The 23,482-nt window shown below is 40.7% G+C and overlaps 1 protein-coding gene across 4 annotated transcripts in view; it reads right to left on the bottom strand.

Moving 5' to 3' along the window:
* Window positions 1–23,482, bottom strand: part of UNK (unk zinc finger) — a 67,136-nt gene that overhangs the window by 24,089 nt on the left and 19,565 nt on the right. For all 4 annotated transcript variants that reach the window (XM_034408628.3, XM_034408629.3, XM_034408630.3 and 1 more), the window contains exons 2-6: window positions 4,834–5,043; window positions 4,194–4,370; window positions 2,384–2,514; window positions 2,117–2,252; window positions 1,127–1,244 (exon numbers count right to left, since the gene is read on the bottom strand). In XM_034408628.3, the coding sequence (XP_034264519.1) occupies window positions 1,127–1,244; window positions 2,117–2,252; window positions 2,384–2,514; window positions 4,194–4,370; window positions 4,834–5,043 (772 nt within the window). The remainder of the gene's footprint in view (window positions 1–1,126; window positions 1,245–2,116; window positions 2,253–2,383; window positions 2,515–4,193; window positions 4,371–4,833; window positions 5,044–23,482) is intronic.

Here is a 23,482-nt window from a genome sequence, read left to right as displayed (position 1 = left end):
GGCACAGTTTCTACACATCGCTATCATCAAATGCCATCTTCTTTCCAGGATAGTTGAGCTGATTGTTTTTTGACTCCTTGTGAGACCTTTCACATCCCAAACTTTGTTTTAAATTTTTGGGATTTTGTGGCCTTTGGAAAGCTGTTTTTCCATCAGCCAAACTTTGCTTCAATCTGCCTTGTCCTCCTTAACTGGGAACTCTCTAGTATATTTCAGAAGCACCCTTGCCAGGGAGCCGAATCTTAAATCTTTTTAGTGAGTTTCTAAGCAATTTCACAATCTCTAAATAACAGAAAGGCTTGTAAACAGGATGCACTGAACTTGTATTTTACTGTATATATTATTGAATCTATACATTATATTTCCAAACACACACTAAAACATGCATATATAAAACATAGTAAAATAAAAATAAAAACCCAGCTCATTTTAGGGGGCTTATTCCATAGCCTGGGAAGCACACACGAGAAAGTTTTTCCGACTGTAAAACCTCTATAACTTCATGAGGCTACAGAACAGGCTTCACCTCAGTCTCAGAGTCTAGCTTTCTCCTTAACCAAAAAGTTTCCTTATTAAGAGCACCTCCATCTTCTGGATTTAACTTGTTTGTTCTCTGTCATCCAGTCTATTATCACAATGAACAAACTTCAAAGAGACTGGTTGCATCTTGGAATTAGAAGGTAGGGAGCAATTGAGCAGGTTGTCATCAACATATTTCTGCTCCACAGCTCTGAATGAGTTCCTTCTGAAGTTTCATGTAGCTTTAAACAGCACAGGAGGACAAACCAAGTCCTATGGGACACTATAGGTCCACATCCTAGAAGGTCAAACCATAGTCCTCCTGCAGCACTTTCTGACAGGAAGAACCAAAACTGTTGCAAAGCAGTGTTTCCAAGGCCAGATGGTCTTGATGGTCAGATGGTCAAGAAGAATACCATGGTCGATGGTATCAAAAGCCATCAAGAAGACAAACCGATGTATTCCCTCAACTCGTTTCTGGTGTAAATCATCCTCCAAGATAATCAAAACAGTAATTAGCATGAGTATTGTGCAGTTTATCATCTCCAGTAAATTGTGTAATCTCTGCATTTGTCTACGTAAATGACCAACAAGGAAGAGTCTTTACCTCTGGGTGAAACTGTTGCTCTGTACGGGTGTGACAGTACTGGCATGCATCTCCATTGTCACACTTACTAGGATCTCCCCATTCATCTCCATGTTTCACGCTAGGACATGGGGAGGATCTTTAGCAATAGGCAGAAAAAGAACGAATTAGAAAGTCATATACTTTTTGAGCCAAATAGAGAAACTGTATCTACAATATTTATATAGCTTAATTTCTGGCACTGAGCACCTTTATTGAGCACCTTTACTGTTTGAAGGGCAAATTGTACTTCATCAAACAACGCTAAAAGAAATCATTTGTATTTAATTCAAATTGGCCAAGGCCAATAGATTATAAATATGTAATTGGATTATAGCTGAGCCCTGCAACATCTCCCAAAATAGTGCTTAATGTTTACAAAAGTAAAGCTTGTGGCAGCAGGAACATAAGCAAAGGAAATAAATAACTGCTAATCAGCATATGATTAGGAAATATAATGGTTTTTCTTGTAATACACTTCTCAGAAAGGTACTATCTCAAAGTCTTCACTCTGAAACCATTAGGCTTGATGTTGATTTCAGTTTTCATGAGGAAACAATATTCTGAACATCATAATAGAACAGTTGCGTCTCAGTATGTATTCCTTGATTAATTCTTAGAATTTAACTACAATGGTGGCAATATGCTGAGAACTACAACTTGGAAATCCCCTCATAACAAAGAAAGCCACCTGCTCATATGCGAACTTATTTTGCACAAGGATTATTTTCTTTTTTATCTTGACATCATATTAGAGTGCAACAGGCTTAAAGCACATGCGCCCTAATCCTTACTTATGGCAGCATTTTACACAGATGTAATCCTGATCTATGAATTAACTACTTAATGTGAAATATAGTCTTCCCATCATGATTGATGTATTTATTACACTGAGATTAGAGTAAAGTTACTATCCAAATGAAGAAAATGTAAAGTCTTGGCCCTTTATAACCAGGTTTTGAAGCACTGTACCTGTATTTGTGTTTTCTAGGACTCCTTCTTCTATCTTTGCTATTATGATAATAAGGGCAAGCATAACCTTGGCGACAGAGGCGTGGGGGCTTCTTACACTGTTCTGTTTTGTAGTTTCCTAAAACGTAAGTTGTGTCTGTGAAGATAAGTATAATTAGTCAATTAAAATCCTAAGCATACTTACTTCTTTACAAATATATTTTTTAGAGGAGAGACTAATTCAAGTATAATTGGATTCAGTACTGTGTAAAACGCCAAGGAACTTACCTTGCCACCTTGGCTCTTCACTGAGTATTTTCTCTATCATAGCATGGCTAGCAGCAACTGCAGACTGACCTTCTATGCCACTTTCTGATGTGGTCTGACCATTCTGCAAAGCTTCCATGGCCTGAAGCTCCCTTAGGGAACATAGATAAATTAGTAATTATGCAGGTAAAGATACTCAAAGGAAAACATATGTCTCAATTGGCTTTTTGGAAAAAAATCTTTCTAATAATATTCAGATCCCTACTAAAAGCTGAGGTAAAAGGCAGCCCAGGAAAAAACATCACCACCAAAATTGCAATGGAAAAGGGTGATTTGCAGAGTTTATAGTTCTTAACTGTTTCCCCTGATTTTATTCTCTCCTCTTGGGCATCTCCTCTCTCTCAGACCCCAGATGTCTGTTGGCTGCATCATGGAAGAAGAAGTTGGATGAAGAGAATGAAAAAGGGTTATGCATTTCTCCCCCTGCACCTCTAACTGTATTCACAGATGTTTGGTGGTAATTTGGCTTCATTCACACATCTGCCTCAACCTAGCACTGAAATGGTGTGCTGTTTGCTGAGTATATATTCTTACCACAGAGCCTCCATCTCAGTGTCAGCGTTCTGAGGAAAAAGTGATGTTTTCCAATGTAAAACATAGTTCAATTTTCTATGCATGCCTTAGGGCTCTATAGCTCCACAGCAGTGGTGAAATCTAAAATTTGTTACTACCGGTTCTGTGGGCGTGGCTTGGTGGGGGGTAATGTGACTGGATGGGCGTGGCCAATTTTTTTTTTATCTTTTAAAACCATTTTTTCTACAACCTCTTCAGCGAAGAGATTGTTAAAAAAATGCTTTCAAAAGGCTCTGACGATCCCAGCTGAGTTGCCTGATCGGCAGAGGCTTTTTTAAAAAGGGAAAAAAAGGGTTTTTTTCTTTTAAAAGCCTTTGACGATCCCAGTTGAGCCACACGATCATCAGAGGCTTTTTTTTTTTTTTAACTTTTAAAAGCATTTTTTGGCCGAAGAGGTTGTTGAAAAAATGCTTTTAAAAGTAAAAAAAAAAGCCTGATGATTTTTTTAATTTTTTTTTTATTTTTAATTTGATTTATATGCCGCCCTTCTCCGAAGACTCAGGGCGGCTTACAATGCGTTAAGCAATAGCCTTCATCCTTTTGTATATTTATACAAAGTCAGCTTATTGCCCCCACAAACTGGGTCCTCATTTCACCTACCGTAGAAAGGATGGAAGGCTGAGTCAACCTTGAGCCTTGGCGAGATTCGAACCCTGCAGTAATTGCAGGCAGCTGGTCTTAATAAGCTTAATAACAGGGTGCCTTAAACCCCTGTACTACCAAGGCTCTTTTGATTGTGGACATGGGGAGAGGGCAGGGATTTTTGCTACCGGTTCTCCGACCCACCCGCCTCCATCGCTACCGGATCGGGCAATCCAGTCCGAACCGGGAGCATTTCACCCCTGCTCCATGGCCATTTTTAGTTTGGCTAGTAAGAGAAAACAAAATAAGCCAAGCAATCAAAGTTATTTTTCTTTTTTAGGCTCAGGTAGGAACATATTCCATGCTATCCTACTAGTAACCTCCACTGCTTAGTTTTTCTCCTCTCCAGTATTCTCTTGGACAGTCTGGTGACAGTCTGTCTCTTTCAGCAGGTGTAAAGACTTGTTGGAAAGGAAAAAAAATCTAGAGAGACAGGGTTCCTCTGCCCTCCCTGCTCCACTCCCTTTTCCTGAAGTTGCTCTTACCTCCATTTTACATTCCAGGGTTTTCATTTCGATTTAGCAAGTAAATATCACAGAATTTATTCCCTACCAACCTGATATCATAAACTGGAGAACGTAGGTCATGTGGTCCATGAGCAAAAGCACAATGAAGGCCATTCTTGGTGCAATTTCCTTTTGAATCAGTCTCATGGATGCAGATTCCAGTTTTGTAGTATCGCAAATGGTATCTCCGTTCTGTATCACCGGTAGTTCTATGCAGGAATGGACACCTAAGGAGGAGGGAGAAAAAGAAAGAGCTCATGGAAACTTAAAATCTCAAACATTCTTTCCAGCCCAAAAAGAAAAAAACAAAAACAAAATCCTTTTAGATAAATAGTCATCAGGTTTGAAAAATCCAGCATTTTTTCCTTCTGAAAATAATTCCATTTGTAAATTAAGAACATATATAAAGATTTAATTCTCTAAGCAATTATTTTATGATAAATCTCACAAATTTCTCTAGAATTATTACAAAGCACAAAACTTTGAAATGCAGGTTTTACTTTGGGAGGAATATATATAAAAGTAGTGCAATCATAATAAATACTTTCTTCAAGTTTTCATTGCAGTTTTTCCACATTCTTGATATGCTCTTCTGCAAGATTTTAAAAGCTGAATTGATGAAATCGCCTCTGTTAATACAGACTGGACTTTCCATCAGGGTCAAGTAAAATGCAACGTTAAATAACTTACTCATCTCCTTCAGGGCAGATCCCTGTGGTCTCATCATATTTGGTGCAGTAAATGTCAGGGCTATAGTTAAAGGTGCCATCCCGACGACGGATAGATCGGCGACGACGCTGGTTAACAAAGTGCCAGTGGAAGCATGTGTAGGGCCTGTGCTGAGTACATTTATGCTGCACAAACAGGGGACACTGCTCTGTGCGGAATTCCTTCAGGTATCTGCAGAGAGAAAGAGACTGGTTTGAGTTCTAGCTGGACAGTTCAACTGAGCCCCACAACGGATTCACACCAAATAATTCTCCCTTCTTATTTTAAGTTTGCATTCAAATATATTCACAAAAAAGCTGGTAGATGTGAATAAATTATTCATTCATTATTCATCAATCAAGACTTCTTCCCCAACACCCATACTTGGTGTATTTCCATTTGCCTTTTATTTTCCACAAGCAAGCCAGTGAGTTGAACATTCAGTTTAATTTCTCCATTCTCGAATCTTGTTTCAGTTGAGTTAAATTAGATTACCATCTTTATGTGCTGTCAGATGGGTATCAGAGCAAAAGAATCAAGAGTCTTGGTAGTACAGTGGTCTAAAGCACCCTGTTATTAAGAACAGCTGCCTGCAATTACTGCAGGTTCAAATCTCGCCAAGGCTCAAGGTCGACTCAGCCTTCCATCCTTTCTAAGGTAGGTAAATTGAGGACCCAGTTGTGGGGGCAATAAGCTGACTTTGTATAAATATACAAAAAGAATGAAGGCTATTGCTTAGCGCATTGTAAGCCGCCCTGAGTCTCCGGAGAAGGGCGGCATATAAATCAAATTAAAAAAAAAAGAGAGAGATAAAGAAAGGGCAGATAGTTTGTTGATAGTTTTTGCATTAGTTTTTGCATTAATTCATTACTAATAAGTCTATAGTCTAAAGAAGTGGGGACTTGCACTATATGAGAAGAGTAAGGAAAGGCATCAAGTATTTCTATCAGTTGAAGTTCTCACTCTCCTCATAATACTCAGGAGTATTATTTTGCAGGAGCAGAAAAGAAGATGGCAGGTCTGATACTGGAAAATTTACTTTGATACCAATGTAGAATAGGGCAGCCTGCAAACTGCCTACCCTACCCTAGCTCAAGAACATGAAATGAGATTCAGAAGAAAGCAAGAAAGTGTTTTGATTTATTATATATTATATGGAAAGGTAGATTAATTTTTTTAAAATTACACGTTAATGCTAGAAAAGGAAACTTCTGTGTCTGCTTTCATATGTTATTTGAGACTGTTAACCTCTGTTGCTTTCCAGGCCTTTCCACTTATATTATTTAGTTTTGCTGGAAAGCAGTGAGGAAACTAGAGACGTAAGAACTGGTCCAAATAAGGTAGATGGCCCTTAGCCTGATGATCCATCTATTTTATGCCCTCACTGGGAATCCTACACATTTAACAGAATACCCGTATTTTAGTCACAATTCTATACAGTTTTGCTTTGATGTGAGCAAGCAAGTGCACTTATGGTACAGGAATACATCTTTGTAACTCAAAAATATTTGAATTTTCCTAGGAAACTGGGTAGGATATTTAAAAAACAAAGTGTAAGACAATTGAAAAGGCATTGCTTCAATATTTACTAACATAATGTAAACTGAAGAATTTAAAAGCTTGAGTCCATTTGCACTATTTTGATTCAACAATTCCAGACAGATAGTCCTCGACTTAGTCTATTCAGTTAGTGACAGGTCAAAGTTACAGCAGTATTGAAAAAGTGGATTTATGACTATTCCTTGAAATTCCAGCCATCGCAGTCATGTAATTGCGCACTCAGATGCCTGGCTCACAATTACATTGCAGTGAGCCGTGTCATGTGATTGCCATTTGCAATCTTCCCTTCTGGATTCCCACAAGCAAAATCAATGGGGAAGCCAGCAGTTGCCCTAGAAAGTTGCTCCCACTGCTTTTTCTCCCGAGGAGCCTGTTACAGAGTGCAAGTTCCCAGGAATCTGGTACTTCATAGCACCCCCATCCATCCACACAGACCACCTTGCCCTCCTGAACCCTCCACTGACCCACCTGAGGTCACCCCCAGCAGCCTCCGCTGACCACCTGAGGCCTCTGCCAATTCTCTGTCAGCTTCTGTTGACCTGTCCATGCTCCCTAGTGCCTGCCTGCAGCACCTCCACCTCTCCCATAGCACCTGGACCCTCCCACTGCTTTTCCCGCTTAACAACTTGTACAACCTGGGGTTATGACAGCAACTGGGAGTCCCAGGATTGTTGTCATTAAATGATGCAGTCACATGATATTGCACTTTACGACTACATTACTCCCACTGCAACTATAGCAGCCCCAGTCCCAATTGTTGTTGTAACTCAAGGACTACCTTTACTGTCAAAAATCAAGCGTTTTTCAAATGTACAGAATTCTGTAGACAGTTTTGTCTGCTCAACACAAGGGAACAGTTTTGTTTAGGAACATTTGGCTGCAGTCTAATATTCCATATTCACTATTAACCACCAGAATTAGAGCATCTTTATTTGCAATGGTTTTTATCAATACCAAATTACATGTTTTTTAAAAAAGCATCCAAAATATTGTCTGAACTAAAGTAGGGAAACAAGCAAGCATACCGCAGTATTTACATCATGTAATAATTCATACTATCTTTATTGCAAATGCAAAAGAATTTTTACATCAACAACCTATTCCCAAAGGATTAACAAACTTCACATAGGAACAGCCAGTCAATAAAGTTCAACAATGCAAATTAAGCTTGGAAATCATCATGATCCAGGTCTAAATTTAAAGCAAGAAATAATGTATGTGTAAATGTGGACATAACTAGAGTATTCTAGTGTGAACAGTACAAGATATGTTCATGGATAGCCATTCAGCCTACAGTAAATAAATTGATTAGTAAGGCCTCAATCCCCAACCAAATAAGACAACTTCCTTTAGACTCTTAACATGATTAAACATAATCAAATTATAAATCACAAAGCTAGTATGCCATTTCATATGATCAAATGACATAGCTTTATCAAAAGGGAACAGGAAAAAGGAAAATCATGTCAAAATCATGTATCAGGCCTTCTATATAAGAAATCTAAACAAGATGTATACAGTATTTGTAGAAGTATTCCATGTTTCTATATTCTAGTAGGCCTAAAGAGGCTCTAAGACTGCAGGATGAAAATGTTCCAATAATTTGGGCCTGAAAGAGTAAAATATATGAGCCCAAAATATGGCATATTTAGTTGTCTCCCAGGTTCTTTACTTTGTGTGTCTATGTGCGATCAACCACGTTTGGGAATTAAGAATCTTCTATCATAGATTTCTCCTGTTCCCTTAAAAATGTTTTGTTTCAGGAGATTCATGGCAGAAGTAAGCAAGTGAGGGAAAAAAGTTCTCAGAATATAACGTTTTCCTTGCTGGTGCTCATATCTGGTCACAAATAAACTTTGTTCCTTATTTATTCCATTATTTTAAAGTAGTAGATAAATATTTCAGTTTGTTATTTCTGAAGATACATGGCTTTATTAATTTATATCTCTTTTATTAACTTTGGTGCTTAATGTCTGAGTTTTGCACTAGACCATGGTTTGTTAAGCTAGCCGTAGTGGCCTGAATTGCAAATAAACTTAGAAAATAAAATAGGAATGCATAACGTATTACTATCTGGGGACAACACTTAATTAACTTTTCTGAGGCAAAGCTGCAGTAAGATAATTATGTAAGAAAGCGGGCCCGCGTTTTGAAAGAGAGTAGAATCGGGATTATTACTTTTTGCCTGGAATTGGGATGGGGTAATTGCAAAGCTTCTACTACTTCTTGCATACTTTTTACCTCAAAATAGAGGAAGCCATCAATTTTTTGCAACTGAAGAGGGAAAAGAATTTTCAGGACCACAAAGTAACAGTATTTTCTAACTGCATAAAAGCCTCAGACTGTACTTTATGACAGGAGTAAACGTATCAGTGGATGGGTTTGTCCATTAGTCTTAACCAAAAAAACCAAACTTCATTATGGCTTAATGCAATATACCAGAAAAGGTAAATCAAGATTGTGGTCCTGCCTTTGATTTGGAAATGCAACTTCTGCTTTTTTTGACTCAACATTTTGAATATGGTATATTAATTTATTTTTAATTCAAGTAACCTAGGAACCTCTACTTAAGTTTTATCTCCAAGTCTGACTACTGGAATTCTAGAGACTGGAATACTGAAATTTTCAGTCTGTATTTTGAGTAACTGAAAGTAGAATGAGTTTGATTTTTGTCATTTTTCTATTTTCTGAATGCACCTGTTGGTGCACTTCATTTTTCCCTTAAAAATCATAACCAAACAAAGTGACCAGACCTGGAATCACTAAGAATTGTAACCACTTTTCTTGTGTAATAATTTCAAGTTTAAAAAATTTCCCCCTGAAATAGCTATTTCTTTTTTCTTTTCTTTTTTTTGAAAAGTATTTTTTTATTTTTTTCCAACATAAAACATATCTTTCAAGAGCGAAGTCTTGATCCGGTCATAGATAGGTAATCGCTTAAATATTAAAAAGCTCCATTCACAATTTTCCATTACATCTTTTAAAATTAAAGATCAGAACATAATAAAAAAAAATTTTTTAACATAGATTCTAGTATCTTAATCAGAACCATTCTATTATATTACTACCAATTTAATTTCCAAATAGAAGCTTAATTCATTTTATATACCCATTTATAAATTCAATTATATCTGGTTCTTTCCCAAGCTCCCTTCATTACGCCTTTTAACATCAATATCAAAACATAAGATTTTAAAAACTATTCTAACCTCTTGGTTGATTATTTACCTTACAATTTTATCACCACACATCTTAGTTTCAAATTGACTACAGCTCTATTTTTTATTTCAATTTATAAATCAAAGTTCTATCCATATTTCTTAATCTCTAGACCCCTTCATCAAATCTTTAAATCTTAAACTTTATCAATTTACCTTTAATTTTACATATTTCATATTACACAGATTTATCTCAAAATCCATATCCTCCTCCATATCTCCTCCTATTGTTTGGCTGATTTCCAGCATATTTTATTTTGGCTGATTTACAGCATATTCTCCTCGATACCTCCAACTTTTGTTTGGCTGATTTCCAGCATGTTTTATTTTGGCTGATTTCCAGCATAGTCACCTCCATACCTCCATCCATTGTTTGGCTGATTTCCAGTATATTGTGTTTTGGCTGATTTCCAGCATAGTCTCCTCCAAACCTCCCACTGTTATTTGGCTGATTTTCAGCATATTTTATTTTGGCTGATTTCCAGCATATTCTCCTCCAAATCTCCACCTCTTGTTTAACTGGTATACCAGCATGCTTTCCTCCATGCCTACTTCTATTATTTTAGCTGTTTTATTTTAACTAATTCACAGCATATTACATAAGTTGCTTTTTCAATGCATTCTCCCACAATTTTTAACTCAACATTATTTTAACAGATATCTTCTCACATATTTTCTCCTGGATTGTAAATTATGATTGTAAAGTCATCTCTCTTCATATTTATTTTGAAATTCAAAAATTCATTTAAGCATTCAAAACATTTAAAAACTCATATTCTCATTCAATCATTTATAATCTTATTTCATTACCAAATTAGTATATGTGTATTTATATAATCAAGTTTAAAAGGAATGGATGTGAAAAGTAAGAAAGGAAACAGGAGAGAGAGAAGAGAGAGAGGAAAAGTAAAGAGGAAAAAAATAGCAAAAGAAAGAAAAGAAAAAAAGATAACAAAAGAGAAAAAGGGAGAAGGAAAACACCTCATATCAGTATTCAGGCTTCAGGTATGCATTAAGCATTACATTTCCACTTTAATCAAACTATGTTATTTTTCTTATCTTGCAAGCCACTGTATTCCATTTCTTCTTTTTTCCAATCTGTCCAAAACTGTTCCTTTTCAATTTCAATATTATCAAAGCTAAAAGTTCTATAAAGTTTAATTCTTTTGTATCTTCTTTTCCATATATGGTATCATCGTCCCTTTTTTTGTTACCACACCATTTTCTTTTGTTGCTGTACCTGTTAGTTCAATTATAATTGTTCCATTTTATTTCTTCTTTCTTTCCATTAATAAAACCTCCACTAGACAGATTGGATATCTCCAGAGTCAAACCTCCTTGATTGTTGCCAAAGTAATCCAGTTTAAATAGCAAGACACAAAGTTTCTCTTCCAAGCCACAAGCAATCCACAATTGCACTTTCACTTTGTCATGGCATCTCCATTTTGTCTATTGTATAATGCGATCTTATTCAGGAGGGGGGAGTGGACCTGGCAGGTATTACGGAGACCTGATTGGGCCAGGAGGGGGGAGTTCCCCTCGTAGATATGTGCCCACCAGGCTTCCATGCATTCCACCAGCCGAGAGCTCAGGGCAGGGGCGGGGGGAGTGGCAGTTATTATAAAGGAAGGTCTTGATCCGAGGGAGACCACTGTTCCACAGAATAGCCGGATGTGAGTCCCTTCTTGTGAAGTAGGGCCGTGGAGTGCAGATGGGCTTGTTGATCACGTACCGGCTCCCTGCCACGTGGCAACGGCCCTGCCTGAGCTGCTCAATGTCATAGCCGAGGTGGCGATTGATACCCCCAGACTTTTGGTCATGGGGGATTTCAACCTGCCATCCATCGGTGAAACATCTGAGGTGGCTCGGGAGTTCATGGCTTCCATGACAGCCATGGACCTGACTCAGTTAATTCATGGCCCTACTCACACGGACGGGCACTCTCTGGACTTAGTTTTTATCTCTGGTCAGTGGTCGAGTGGCCTTGATACAGGGGATATAATCATCAAACCCTTGTCATGATCTGACCACTTGCTCCTTCGACTTGACTTTCTAACCGCTACACCCCACTGCAGAGAGACGGGACCGACTAGGTGGTTCCGCCCCAGGTGCCTGATGGATCCTGATAGGTTCCAGATGGAGCTTGGGCCATTTCCTGAGACTCTGGCTCATGACTCGGCTGAAGACCCGGTGGCCGCCTGGGACAGTGCGGCCGCCGGGGCTTTGGACCGTGTGGTGCCTTTGCAGCCTCTGACCCGGCACTGAACTCACCTAGCTCCTTGGTTCTCTGAGGAGCTGAGGGGGATGAAGCCCCGGAAAAGATGCCTGGAGAGCAGTTGGAGGACCAGCCATTCCAAATCCGACCGAACACTGGTGAGGTCTCATATTAAGACCTACCTAGTGGCAATAAAAGCGGCAAAATCTAGCTATTTTGCCACCCTTATTGCATCATCAGATAATCGCCCAGCCGCCCTGTTTAGGGTGACCCACTCTCTCCTCCATCTGGGAGCACAGGATGATCCCTTGCAGGGTCGAGCTGAGGATTTTGTGCAGTATCTGTATGACAAGATCGCTCAGATTCAGGAAGGCCTGGCCTCTGACTGGGTAAGTCCGGATGGGATGATTGAGGCAGGTCTTGAGAGTGTTATCTGGGAGGAGTTTGATCCTGTGGCTCCGAGGACGTGGACAGGATTCTGGGATGGCTGAATGCGACCACATGTTTATTGGACCCGTGTCCTTCCCGGTTGGTGCTGGCTTCCCGGGAGGTTACACGAGGCTGGCTCCAGAGGATTATTAATGCTTCTTTGAGTGAGGGTGTCCTACCGGCCGTCTTGAAAGAAGCGATGGTGAGGCCCCCTTTCTGGATCGGCACTCCCTACGCACGGTCACTCAGACACTCGTCACTTCCCGCCTGGACTACTGCAATGCTCTCTACATGGGGCTCCCCTTGGGGTGCACCCTGAGGCTCCAGTTGGTTCAGAATGCGGCCATGCGGGGGATTATGGGAGTGACGGGGCGCTTCAAGGTGTTGGTGACCTCTCCTGCGTGAGCTGCACTGGCTTCTGGTGGTCTTCCGGGTGCGCTTCAAGGTGCTGGTGACCACCTTTAAAGCGCTCCATGGCTTAGGGCTGGGGTATCTATGAGATCGCCTTCTGCTGCCAATAGCCTCCCACCTGCCAGTTCGTTCGCACAGAGAGGGCCTCCTCAGGGTGCCGTCGGCCAGACAATGTTGGCTGGTGACCTCCAGGGGGAGAGCCTTCTCTGTGGCGGTACCTGCCCTCTGGAACGACCTACCCCCAGAGATACACATGATACCAGACCTCCGGACTTTTCGTCGGGCCCTGAAAACACATCTATTTCATCTAGCCGGGCTGGCTTGATCCCATCCTTTTGGTTTTAATTTGAAATTGGTTTTAACTGGGTTGTTTTAAATTGAGAGCTGAAATTATTTAATGTGTTTTAAACTGCTTTTAAATTTTATATGTTATGTTTTATCTCGGCTGTTCACCGTCCTGAGTCCTGTTGGAGAAGGGCGGTATAAAAATCAAATCAAATCAAATAAATAAATAAAAATAAATAAAATAAAATATCCACTTGTCTTTTCCCCTTGTTTTAAAAAGTTCCTGTTTGTCGCCTCTTTCCTCTTTCTCTCTTCAAAGATAATCCATTCCCATTTAGAAAAAAGAAATTTTCAAAGTTTTGTAACTTTCCAAAAAAACGATCATTCCAAATCGGTCAGTAATAGCAGTAATTCATTAATGGGCCTTTTCCTCCTGTAAAGTATTTTACTGGATCTTCTTGCCCTGGTAGTCTATAGCCACTAATTAAGGCTAGGGGCACACTTGTAAATATCGATAATTTAAGCGCTGTTCCCACCTGGGTTGGGTCTCACTTATCCGGCTTCCGAACACTTCGCTCTTTCTCTTCCTTCTTCCTCCAGCACGATGCTTCTCTGGTTGGCCCCGGCTTTGAGGCAGCCGCCATGGCTGCCACTCCTTCGCCGCCGGCTCAGAGGGCTTCCTCCGGCCCCGAGGAATCTGCCCGTTCCTCTTGGCCGTCCAAGGGGTCCCTCTCTTTCCCCCTGTCCCTACAGGACAGGGTAGGTCTGCAGACCTATCGACGGCGGCTCGACAGTCGGGGTTTTCGCAGGCTCATGAGAGCCCCGCCATTTCCCCAACTGGATCGCCGCGGCACCAACCAGAAATACCTATTTCTTCATCACAGTCTGAAGCTGCCATCAGGATGAATGTGCCAACCAGCACTAACTGTTATAGAAATATCATTATAATTTGTTACAAGTCTATGTGTACGTAAAACTGATATTAATTTATACATGGGAAGAATCTACATTACATTTCTCAATATACATCTAAGGCTTTTTACATATATATACAGAGTTTTAAGTCTCTCCAGAATATCTCATCAGTTTCTTTTTTTGTGCAGCACACATAATTCTGTCCTATTTAACTGCCAAAATGGAAGGAGTCAGCAAGAAGCAAAATATTTCATCTTCTAAGAAGCTAAATGATTTGTTTTCCTTTGTTAGCTACCATATATGTCCTCTGAGTTTAATTTACTCTGATTATTTACAAGCTAAATAAGCAGAAATCTCCAATCCGCCCTCTTGGATTTTATGCAGTTGTAAAGAGAAAATGTTGACAGGTAGAGCTTACCCTACTTGGTTGAGAAAATCTTTTCCACTACCTAAAGATATAATAAGAGTTCTACTGTCCTTGGCATCTAGCTAAACAATTTTTGTTTGTTTTGTCATTTCTGCAAAAATTAATCTTACAAATAAAATAATACTAACATCTAAATAACCAAAGCAATTTCTTGACACAATATACCTGTGATGGCGAACCTATGGCACGCGTGCCACAGGTGGCATGCGTAGCCATATCAGTGGACACGCGAGCTCAGTGGAAGTTGGCAAATGGGCCGTTTCTGGCATCTGGAGGGCCTAAGGGGGGTGGGGGGTGGGGAAGGCTGTTTTCGCCCTCCCCAGACTCCTAGAAAGGCTCAGGAGCCAGGTGAGAGAAAAAAACAGGCCTTTCAGGCCATTGCATGCCAGGAGTGGGCGGGGGAATCGCATGCGCATGGCGCATAGAATTATGGATGTGGGCATGCGCATGCGACCCCCCCATCCCCCCCTTCCTGGCATGCAATGGCAAAAAGGTTAGCCATCACTGCAATACACCCTTAGAATTCAATGGGCCTTTGGATGTTTCACACATTGGAATCTCTGCTGTTATTCTGGTCTCAGTCACAGTCTTCAAGAAGCAAAAAATAGTTCTTCCCCCCCAAAAATAATGCATTAGCACTCCTTACTAGTGAGTGAGTGAGAAGCCTTAAAAAAGCCATTGTTTCCTTTCATCTAAAACATACAGTCTGGTTTAATTTCATATCAAGCAAAATAAACAGCAAACCCAACTTCGAGAATAAATTAAGTTGGTAAAAATGCCTGTTAGAACCTAATCAGCAATCGTTCTGAAACTGCAGTGGATTTAAACTCTGGCATACTGTTTTTCTGACATTTTGCACAACTTTTTTTTCTTAAACTGTAACTTGATCATATAAGCACGGTATAAAATATTTATACTACATTTGCTCAGAATCAACTTAAGCAGTTTTTTAAAGCATCATGGTTACATAAAATGTAGCCTCTAATAGAAGAAGAAATGTTATCGTTATTTTAATTGTCCCATCTTGCTAAATTAGTCATAAACAGTAAAAATTGCATAGCAATTTCAGGTCAATAACTGCTTTTTGAAGTAGCCTCAAAGAGAAAAACTTGAACTCAAGCTTTGTAAAGGTCCTAATATCTACAGGAGGACTTGTGTCTTGTGCTTGACTGTTATCAAAATCTTTCTAGCAATTTGCTTTATCTAACAAGCAAATATGTAGGTTAGGGGGAAAAAAGAATAAGGTTTCTGATACATGAAGACTGCTGAAAACACACATACCTCCAACAAGGTAGGAAAAAGCCTAGATAGCTGCTCAAGGACAGCTTGAGATATTTGCTTTCAGCAAGGACCAAAATATTTTATATTTTGTAGAACATGGTGATAATGAGAAAAAGAAGGAAATTCACTTGGTTATGTGACCAACTTCAAAGAATATACAGTAATTAGAAGTATTCTTTTACAAGGCGAACATTACTCGGGAATATGACAATAATGAAATACAACCTTAACAAGAGGATCATTAACATGTACCTTTATAACAGTAACCAAAGGCCATATCTCTTCTCCACAAAACGTAAATACTGACTAAAATCCAAGACTAGGAAGCTAAAATTCCTAGTCTTGGATTTTAGTCAGTATTTACTGACTAAAACTGAACCAATGTTAAGTCTTATTAAAAAAAATTAAAATTAGAAGGCTGAAAAATCTACCCTTAACAGCTCTTTCATTAGAAAACATGACTCTAAGTTTTTAATGTGCAAATTACCACAACAATCTAATTCTACTCTTTTATGTTTGAGATTCCAGTATCTTGGTTAAGTCCTCCCTCCCTCCCTCCCTCCCTCCCTTTCCTAAAAGGCACATTGCTATTAGGGGAGGTTGATATTGCCTTCTGGTGGCATCCAGGTTTCAAGCAGGAGGTGTTCCCAACCTTACACAGAGAGTTAGTGGAACAGGGATATTTTCTTAAGTTTTCCAGGAACATTTGGGAGTGAACAATATATAAATTACTTAAACATTTTGCTTTGAGAAGGTATAATTCTCAGACAGAAGCTACATTTTAAAAAATGAATTAAAAACTGTCTATGGAAATTCTCAATCATCCAAGTCATGGTTGTCCCAAAGGTGCTTTATCAAAAAGACAACTGGACTTTTCACCTCTCATCCAGCTCTGAAGAAGCTTCTTGGATGGGAAAGGAAAAACAAAAAAAAAGGCCAGTTGCCTTTTGAAAAAGCACCTTTGGGAAATGAAAATTACATTTAATGTTTGAGAAAGTGAGAAGACATGGGCCACAATGGATATAGCCATGTCATATGTAAGGTTTGAGATAGAATTTTCAATGTCAAAAAGGTAACTGATAATTGTGCTTTCAGAATTTTCAGAAATCCTAATTAATAAAAAGGCCTAGGGGCTGTAGATGATTCATCAGTGTAGGGCTCAAAACAATCTTACTGAAATTTCAAAGTGTTGTTACCATTCAAATTTTAACTATACAGGGGTATATGATTTAAATATCTAAGGTAGAACAAGGAAGATTCCCATTTCCCATTGGTTGAACCTTTCAACTCAAAAAGTATGAATCTATATTAAGCTTCAGTATTTTCCTCTTACTTTTTCTGATATACAATTTCATAATTTCATTAAAAATACTCCTATTCTCATATTCTGTTCCACCTAATTAAACATCTGTATTTTGAGCCAGACACCAGAAGCAAATTGGCATCCTCAACTAAGTAACTGAATGCTAATTCTTCCACGTCCCTTTTTATATTAAAAGGTCAGCTTGCCTCTTTTATAAGTGTAGCACTAATTACAATCCATTATTTTATTCCCAAAGAAAAGGCAAAGTACAGCAAACTTTTTAAACAGCTATCTCAACCATTTAAAGCTTCACAACATAATTTTGTGGAAACCAAAACCCAGAAATGAATAGGCAAGACAAAAGTTGAAATAATATAAATATTCCATTTTAGAATAACTAGATAAAGAGAACCCAATTAAACATGAGTCAAAAACATTATACTTGTTCATTTATTGGTTGCAGGAAAATGACCCAAAGTTACATATCTGTGTGTGCAAAAGTATGTACATTCAAAGTTTATCAGTTCATTTGAAAGGGAAATTAGAGTCAGGGGCTTCAATCAATGAGATTATATATCAGGTATGTGGGAAGTCCTGCCTTATTTAAAGAACAAAATGTTGTTTTTAAATGTGACAACTGCACCATCACTATCATAAGCTTAAAATGGAAAGGTTTAACACTACCCACAAGGGAAGAATGGTTGGTAAAAATTATGGAGCTTGCAGAGATGGCTAAATTAACTTCTTAATTAGAGGAATATTTGCATTTATCGCTGAATGGAAACTCTTTATACATTTTTTTTTCAAGAAACAGAAAAAAATGCATTTATGAATTGTAGTTTTGATATTTAGAAAAAATGTATAATAGAAAAAAGTGAGTTTTTTTTAATAATAATAGAATATGAGATAACTTTGTAATCATACATCCATTTACTGCAAAGGAAATGAGAAGCTTCTTTTATTTCTTTTTATCCTTTCTTTCTGCACCACTGTCTTTTCTTCTCTTCCTTAGTTCTCTTTTTTCTATATTTGTGTTAGTTTTTCTGTTCTCTTTAAAACTTTTAATAAAATTTATATTAAAGACAATTGTTGATGCTCACCAGGCTGGACAAGATTACAACTATTTCCAAAGATTTTGAACCACATCAATCCACTGTCAAGCAGATGTATATAAATGGAGGCAATTCAACACCATTATTACCCTCCCCAGGAATGGTCAACCAACCAACATCAAGAGCAAGGTCTATAATATTCTGAATTCATTGTTCCAACAGTAATGGCAACCTGTCCTGGTGCAGAGGCAGCAAAACAAGCCAAACCCTGCCTAGCAGGGTTGCAGGAGAAAGTCACTAAATCCAAAAACAGAACACTGGTGCCTGTCTAGTTTGTGAAACACCACATGGATAAGCCAGAAAGCTATTGGAAGAATGTTCTATGAATGGGTGAAACTAAAAAAAAACTTTTTGGCTTGGATGAAAAGCATTATGTTTGCATACATATTGTTGTGGCCCGCCAGCGGCCTGCACGGCTTGTGGTTGATCCCGACGACGAGGAGGCTGGTGTGGTGTCGTGCCAGCAGCCTGTGCAGCCGGTGCTCGCCTCAGACAGCGAGGAGGCTGAAGAGGATGTGGTGCCAGAGGCAGAGACTCAGCCAGGGCCTTCAGAACCTCCAGAGGCTCCTTCAAGTGCAGAGAGTGAAGTGGAGGAGCCTCTCCTCAATGCTCGAGCACGCAGGGCTGCCAAAAGGCAGGAATGGCTACTCAGGAGGAGGAGGCTTGGAGCTAATTGGCCACTCCCTTAGCCTATTTAAGTCGCACACAGTTAACAATTGTTGCTGGAAACAACGTTTAATTATTACGCAGCGCATTCTGGAGAGTGAGTTTATCATCACATCTTGGTTTCTGGGCTGGTTGCCAACCTTTGTCGGACTTTGTTTATTCTTTGTACTTTATAGCAGGCTGATAAGGACATTTGCACTGAAAGCCTGCATTTTGAAAGGGGTCTGTTTGTAATAAACGGAATTTTTGGAGCTTGGTGTGTGTCACACTCCTTGGGATCCGGAGCTGGGGCAGAACACATATGCATTCTTACAGAAAAACTACTTTATCCCATCTGTGAAACATGGGGATGGCAATACCATGGTTTGGCCTGCTTTGTGGCCTCTGCTCTGGGACAGGTTACTATTACTGTTGGAATAATGAATTCAGAATTGTATCAACAAACTCTAGAGGAATATATTAGGGTATCCATGAGCTGAAGCTCAAGAGAAAAGAGGTCATGCAACAAGGCAATGATCCAAAACACACAAGTCATATGACCAAAGAATGATTAAAACAAAAGAAACGTAATGTTTTCATAAAGTCCAAACCCTGTAGAAATGTTTTGGAAGGACCAGAAGACTATAGTGGTATGGCCAAGTTCTAAAAGCAGCATCCCACACCATAGCAGTGGTGGGTTCCTCCCGGTTCGGCCCGGTTCTCCTGAGCTGGTAGCGGTGACGATATGACATCACCGAACTGTTCTGCCCCCCGCATCCTCCCACCCCCTGTGCCCCCACCCCCCGTGTTATTCTTACCTTTTATTTGGCCCCACCCCCAATCTATTGCTGCCTCTGATGATGGCTAGTGGGGAAAAATTGTTTAAACTCTTGTCGCGGGGCTTCAAAGGGCCGCCCTACAGCTGATCAGTGTTAAAAGAAAACAAATGAGTAGACCAGTGCCTGCAAAAATACATGAGTAGATCAGTGCCTGCAAAAATAAATGGATAGACCAGTGCCTGCAAAAAATAAATGGGTAGATCGGTACAGCTCTGCAAGCAGTTAAAAGCCTGGTAGACCAGTACCTCTGCTAAATCCTTGTCACATGACCATCAAGCCATGCACACAAAATAAGCCACGCCCACAGAACTGGTAGTAAAAAAATTTAGAATCCACCCCTGCACTGTAGCCTACACTGACTACCAGTTTAACATTAATAGCAAATGCTTACATGGAAGACTTATCCTCTTAGATACTTCCTCCCTTTCTTTCCTCAAAATCTCATCCTATAAGTATCACTAATTTTAGACACTGATGGCCTTTTATCTGAATTCCACTGGAATGAGACCACTTCCAGTGATGCAAATCAGAATCAAGAGAGAAAATTCTTAGCTAACAAAAATTCTATATAAAACTATACACAAAGTACGTGGGTCTGCTACAATCTTCCAACTGATGTTTTTTAAAAAATATATATCTAAAGCTTTATTTCAAATGCATTTCAATACATATCTTTATTTACCAATTTAAGAAATATACTTCACCAATGTTTCCTTGACATAAGAACAATTATTATAATATTTAGTATGTAACATTTTGGTTTAAGGTGGCAATTAAGGTGATATAATTACATACATCTAATTTTAGAAGTTGAAAAGAATCTTTTCAATCTACTAGATAGTTTGAGTAAATACAGACACAACATAAGTTGATGTGAAAATTAGAACTACTAATATAACATCTTAAAAAAATGTTTGGTAAAACCACATTTGAACTACTGCAGTCAGTTCTGTATACTACTGCTTGATATTGATATTATAGAGTTCAAAAAGATGCAAAAATGAATATCAAATGAATATCAAAATAATCAAAGGGCTCCTATGTTACAAAAGGTTACAACACTGAGGGATGCTTTAAAAGAAAAGTGATTATGCAGTTAAATATAATTATATATGAAATTTTTTTCTCTTTCTTATACTAGAATCTTGTGCATACAGTGAAATAGAATAGTAGAAGTTTTACATCACAATAAAGGAAGCACTGTATCACTCTCCTTCAGCTATTGAATTTTGTACAAAACAGAGTTATGGCTTTAAAGATCATAAGACAAAATTGTGGAAGGCTATTAATGGTTTAGTAGCTATCATTCACAATAGGTATATATTAATTTCATATTTGAAGATAATATATCTCTGTTCATGTACATGTGAAGAATGCTTTTGTGTTCATACCCATAAACTTCTAATTGGTCTGCAAATATCTCATTGATCATAGCTGAAAATGATCAATAGAGTTTCCCCAAAAGGGGCGTTGGTCCTACCTGAGACGCACCTTCTCGTTGGGTGGAGACAGCAGCCAGGATGGGTTTGGTCATCTGCTAAGCCGATAGACTGAGCCCGTCAAAGTTGTTAAGTCCCGCCCTTGTTACTGGGCAGACCCAGCTTTTGGTGAAGACAAGAAGACAGGCTCGGCGTGTGGGACTCCGGACCAGAAAGGAGGAAGTGGACAGGAGAGCGAGAAAAAGAGACCAGACTGGTCAAGGGAGGGTCTGGCTGCTGTCTCCACCCAACGAGAAGGTGCATCTCAGGTAGGACCAACGCCCCTTCTCCATTGTGGGTGGAGACAGCAGCCAGGATGGGACATACCAAAGATTCACGTCCCTACTATCGGGCGGGACCAGGCTGGTCCGAAGTACCCTCCTCCGACACCACCCGCTGTAACACCCTACGACCAAAGGCGGCATCTGCCGACGCAAACTTGTCCAGTTTATAGTGTAGGATGAACGGAGAGGGCGAAGTCCACGTAGCCGCCCTGCAGATCTCAAGTAATGAGGCCTGAGTGGCCCAGGCCGCAGAAGTCGCTGCGCTGCGGGTAGAATGTGCCGTCAGACGAGAAGGCCTCGGAAAGGAGCGTAGTTCGTAGGCCTTGGCAATCGTCTGGCGGATCCAGCGCCCGATGGTCGTCGACGACACCTTACTGCCCAAGGAGACCGGTAAGAACGAAACAAAGAGCGATTCAGTCCGGCGGAAGGCCGCCGTTCGCTTAATGTAGATTTGTAATGCCCGCCGGACATCTAGAGAGTGCCACCGCCGCTCAAGCCTATGGGATGGGCGAGGGCAGAAGTTGGGCAGAACAAGCTCCTGCATGCGGTGAAAGGTGGTATTAACCTTCGGCACAAAGGTTGGGTCCAGACGGAGAACAACCCGGTCCGCATGGAATACACAGAGGTCCTCCCGGATGGAAAGGGCTGCCATCTCCGAAATGCGGCGGGCTGAAGTAATTGCTACCAAAAAGGCAACTTTGCACGTTAAAAGCCGAAGACTGATTGACCGCAAAGGCTCGTATGGAGTAGTCGTGAGCGAGTTAAGGACAACGGAGAGGTCCCAAGTCGGGTATCTGTGTATAACAGGAGGTCGGAGATTCGTGGCACCTCGCAGGAAACGGTGAATCAAAGGATGTTGGGCCAGAGAGGAGAGCGATCCAAAGGACAGAATTGACGAGATTGCCGCTACCTGCCGTCGCAATGTATTGGGTGAAAGCCCCTTGGCAAGGCCCTCCTGTAAGAAAACTAGAATATTGACGATCGAGGCTCGAAGAGGTGGAACCCCGTTGCGCTGACACCATGCGCAAAAGGCCCGCCAGGTGGCCGAGTAAATACGGTCCGTAGACGGTCTTCTGGAGGACTGAATAGTATGAATCACATCTGTAGGAATGTTGACCTCCCCTAGGACACACCGCTCAACCGCCAAGCGGTCAGACGTAGCCACTGCAAGTCCGGATGTTTCACGGCCCCCTGAGTCAGTGCGTCCTCCGGTTGAGGAAGCTGCCAAGATGGGGCTATTGACAGAGACACCAGGTCCGCAAACCAGGGTCTGGGTGGCCAATGCGGGGCCACAAGTATGATCTCCGCCCGTTCCAGCAACAATTTGCGGATCACCCGGGGAATCAGAGAGACCGGAGGGAAGGCATATAGAAGCCCCGGGGGCCACGGGGAGCGGAGGGCGTCGATGGCCTCTGCATGGTGCGACGGGTACCGCGAGATGAAGCGCGGCAGTTGCGCATTGTCCGCTGTAGCAAAAAGGTCGATCACCGGAGTCCCGAAACGTGTTGTGATTTGACGAAAAATGGACGGGTGGAGATGCCATTCTGCATGGTCTAACTGCTGACGGCTTAGCCAGTCCGCTTGAAGATTGGTGACGCCGGCAATGTGTTCCGCACATAACGAGGCGAGGTGAAGTTCTGACCAGAGGCCCAATCGTAACGCCTCCGACATCAGGGAGAGGGACCGCATACCCCCTTGTCGATTTACATGGGCCTTCGCTGTGACATTGTCCGTCAGGACCAAGACGTGGGAACTGGCAACAAGGTGATGGAAGGCTCGAAGTGCCAGGAAGATCGCCCGCAGTTCCAGCAAGTTGATGGGGCGATCTGATTCGGCACTGGTCCAGATGCCCTGAGCGACTTGGCCCAGACAATGAGCTCCCCAGCCTTGGAGGCTGGCGTCCGTCGTCACCACTATTCTCTGTGGGTCAAAAAAGAAACAACCTTGAGAAAGAGCCGGAGACCGCCACCATCTCAACGACCTGACTACCTTCCTGGGAACGGGAACGGCTACGTGGGAAGTGCCCCTGCCCGCCTTCTGTAAGGGCAAAAGGAATCACTGAAGTTCCCATGAGTGCAGCTGGGCCCAGGGAACAATGGAGATGGCGGATATCATTTTCCCCAGGAGCCGTGACAGGACAAGGGGAGACACCGTCTGAGACCGTTCAACTAAAGAAACTAGGGATCTCAAACTACTCTGTCGCTCACTCGATAGGTAGACCCGTCCCGC

Source organism: Pantherophis guttatus, chromosome 2 (genome assembly GCF_059756535.1).
Source record: "Pantherophis guttatus breed Tessera chromosome 2, ASM5975653v1, whole genome shotgun sequence".
NCBI classification, from domain to species: domain Eukaryota; kingdom Metazoa; phylum Chordata; class Lepidosauria; order Squamata; family Colubridae; genus Pantherophis; species Pantherophis guttatus.
The sequence above is the reverse complement of the archived record's forward strand: the minus strand, read 5'-3'. Positions and strand labels throughout refer to the sequence as shown.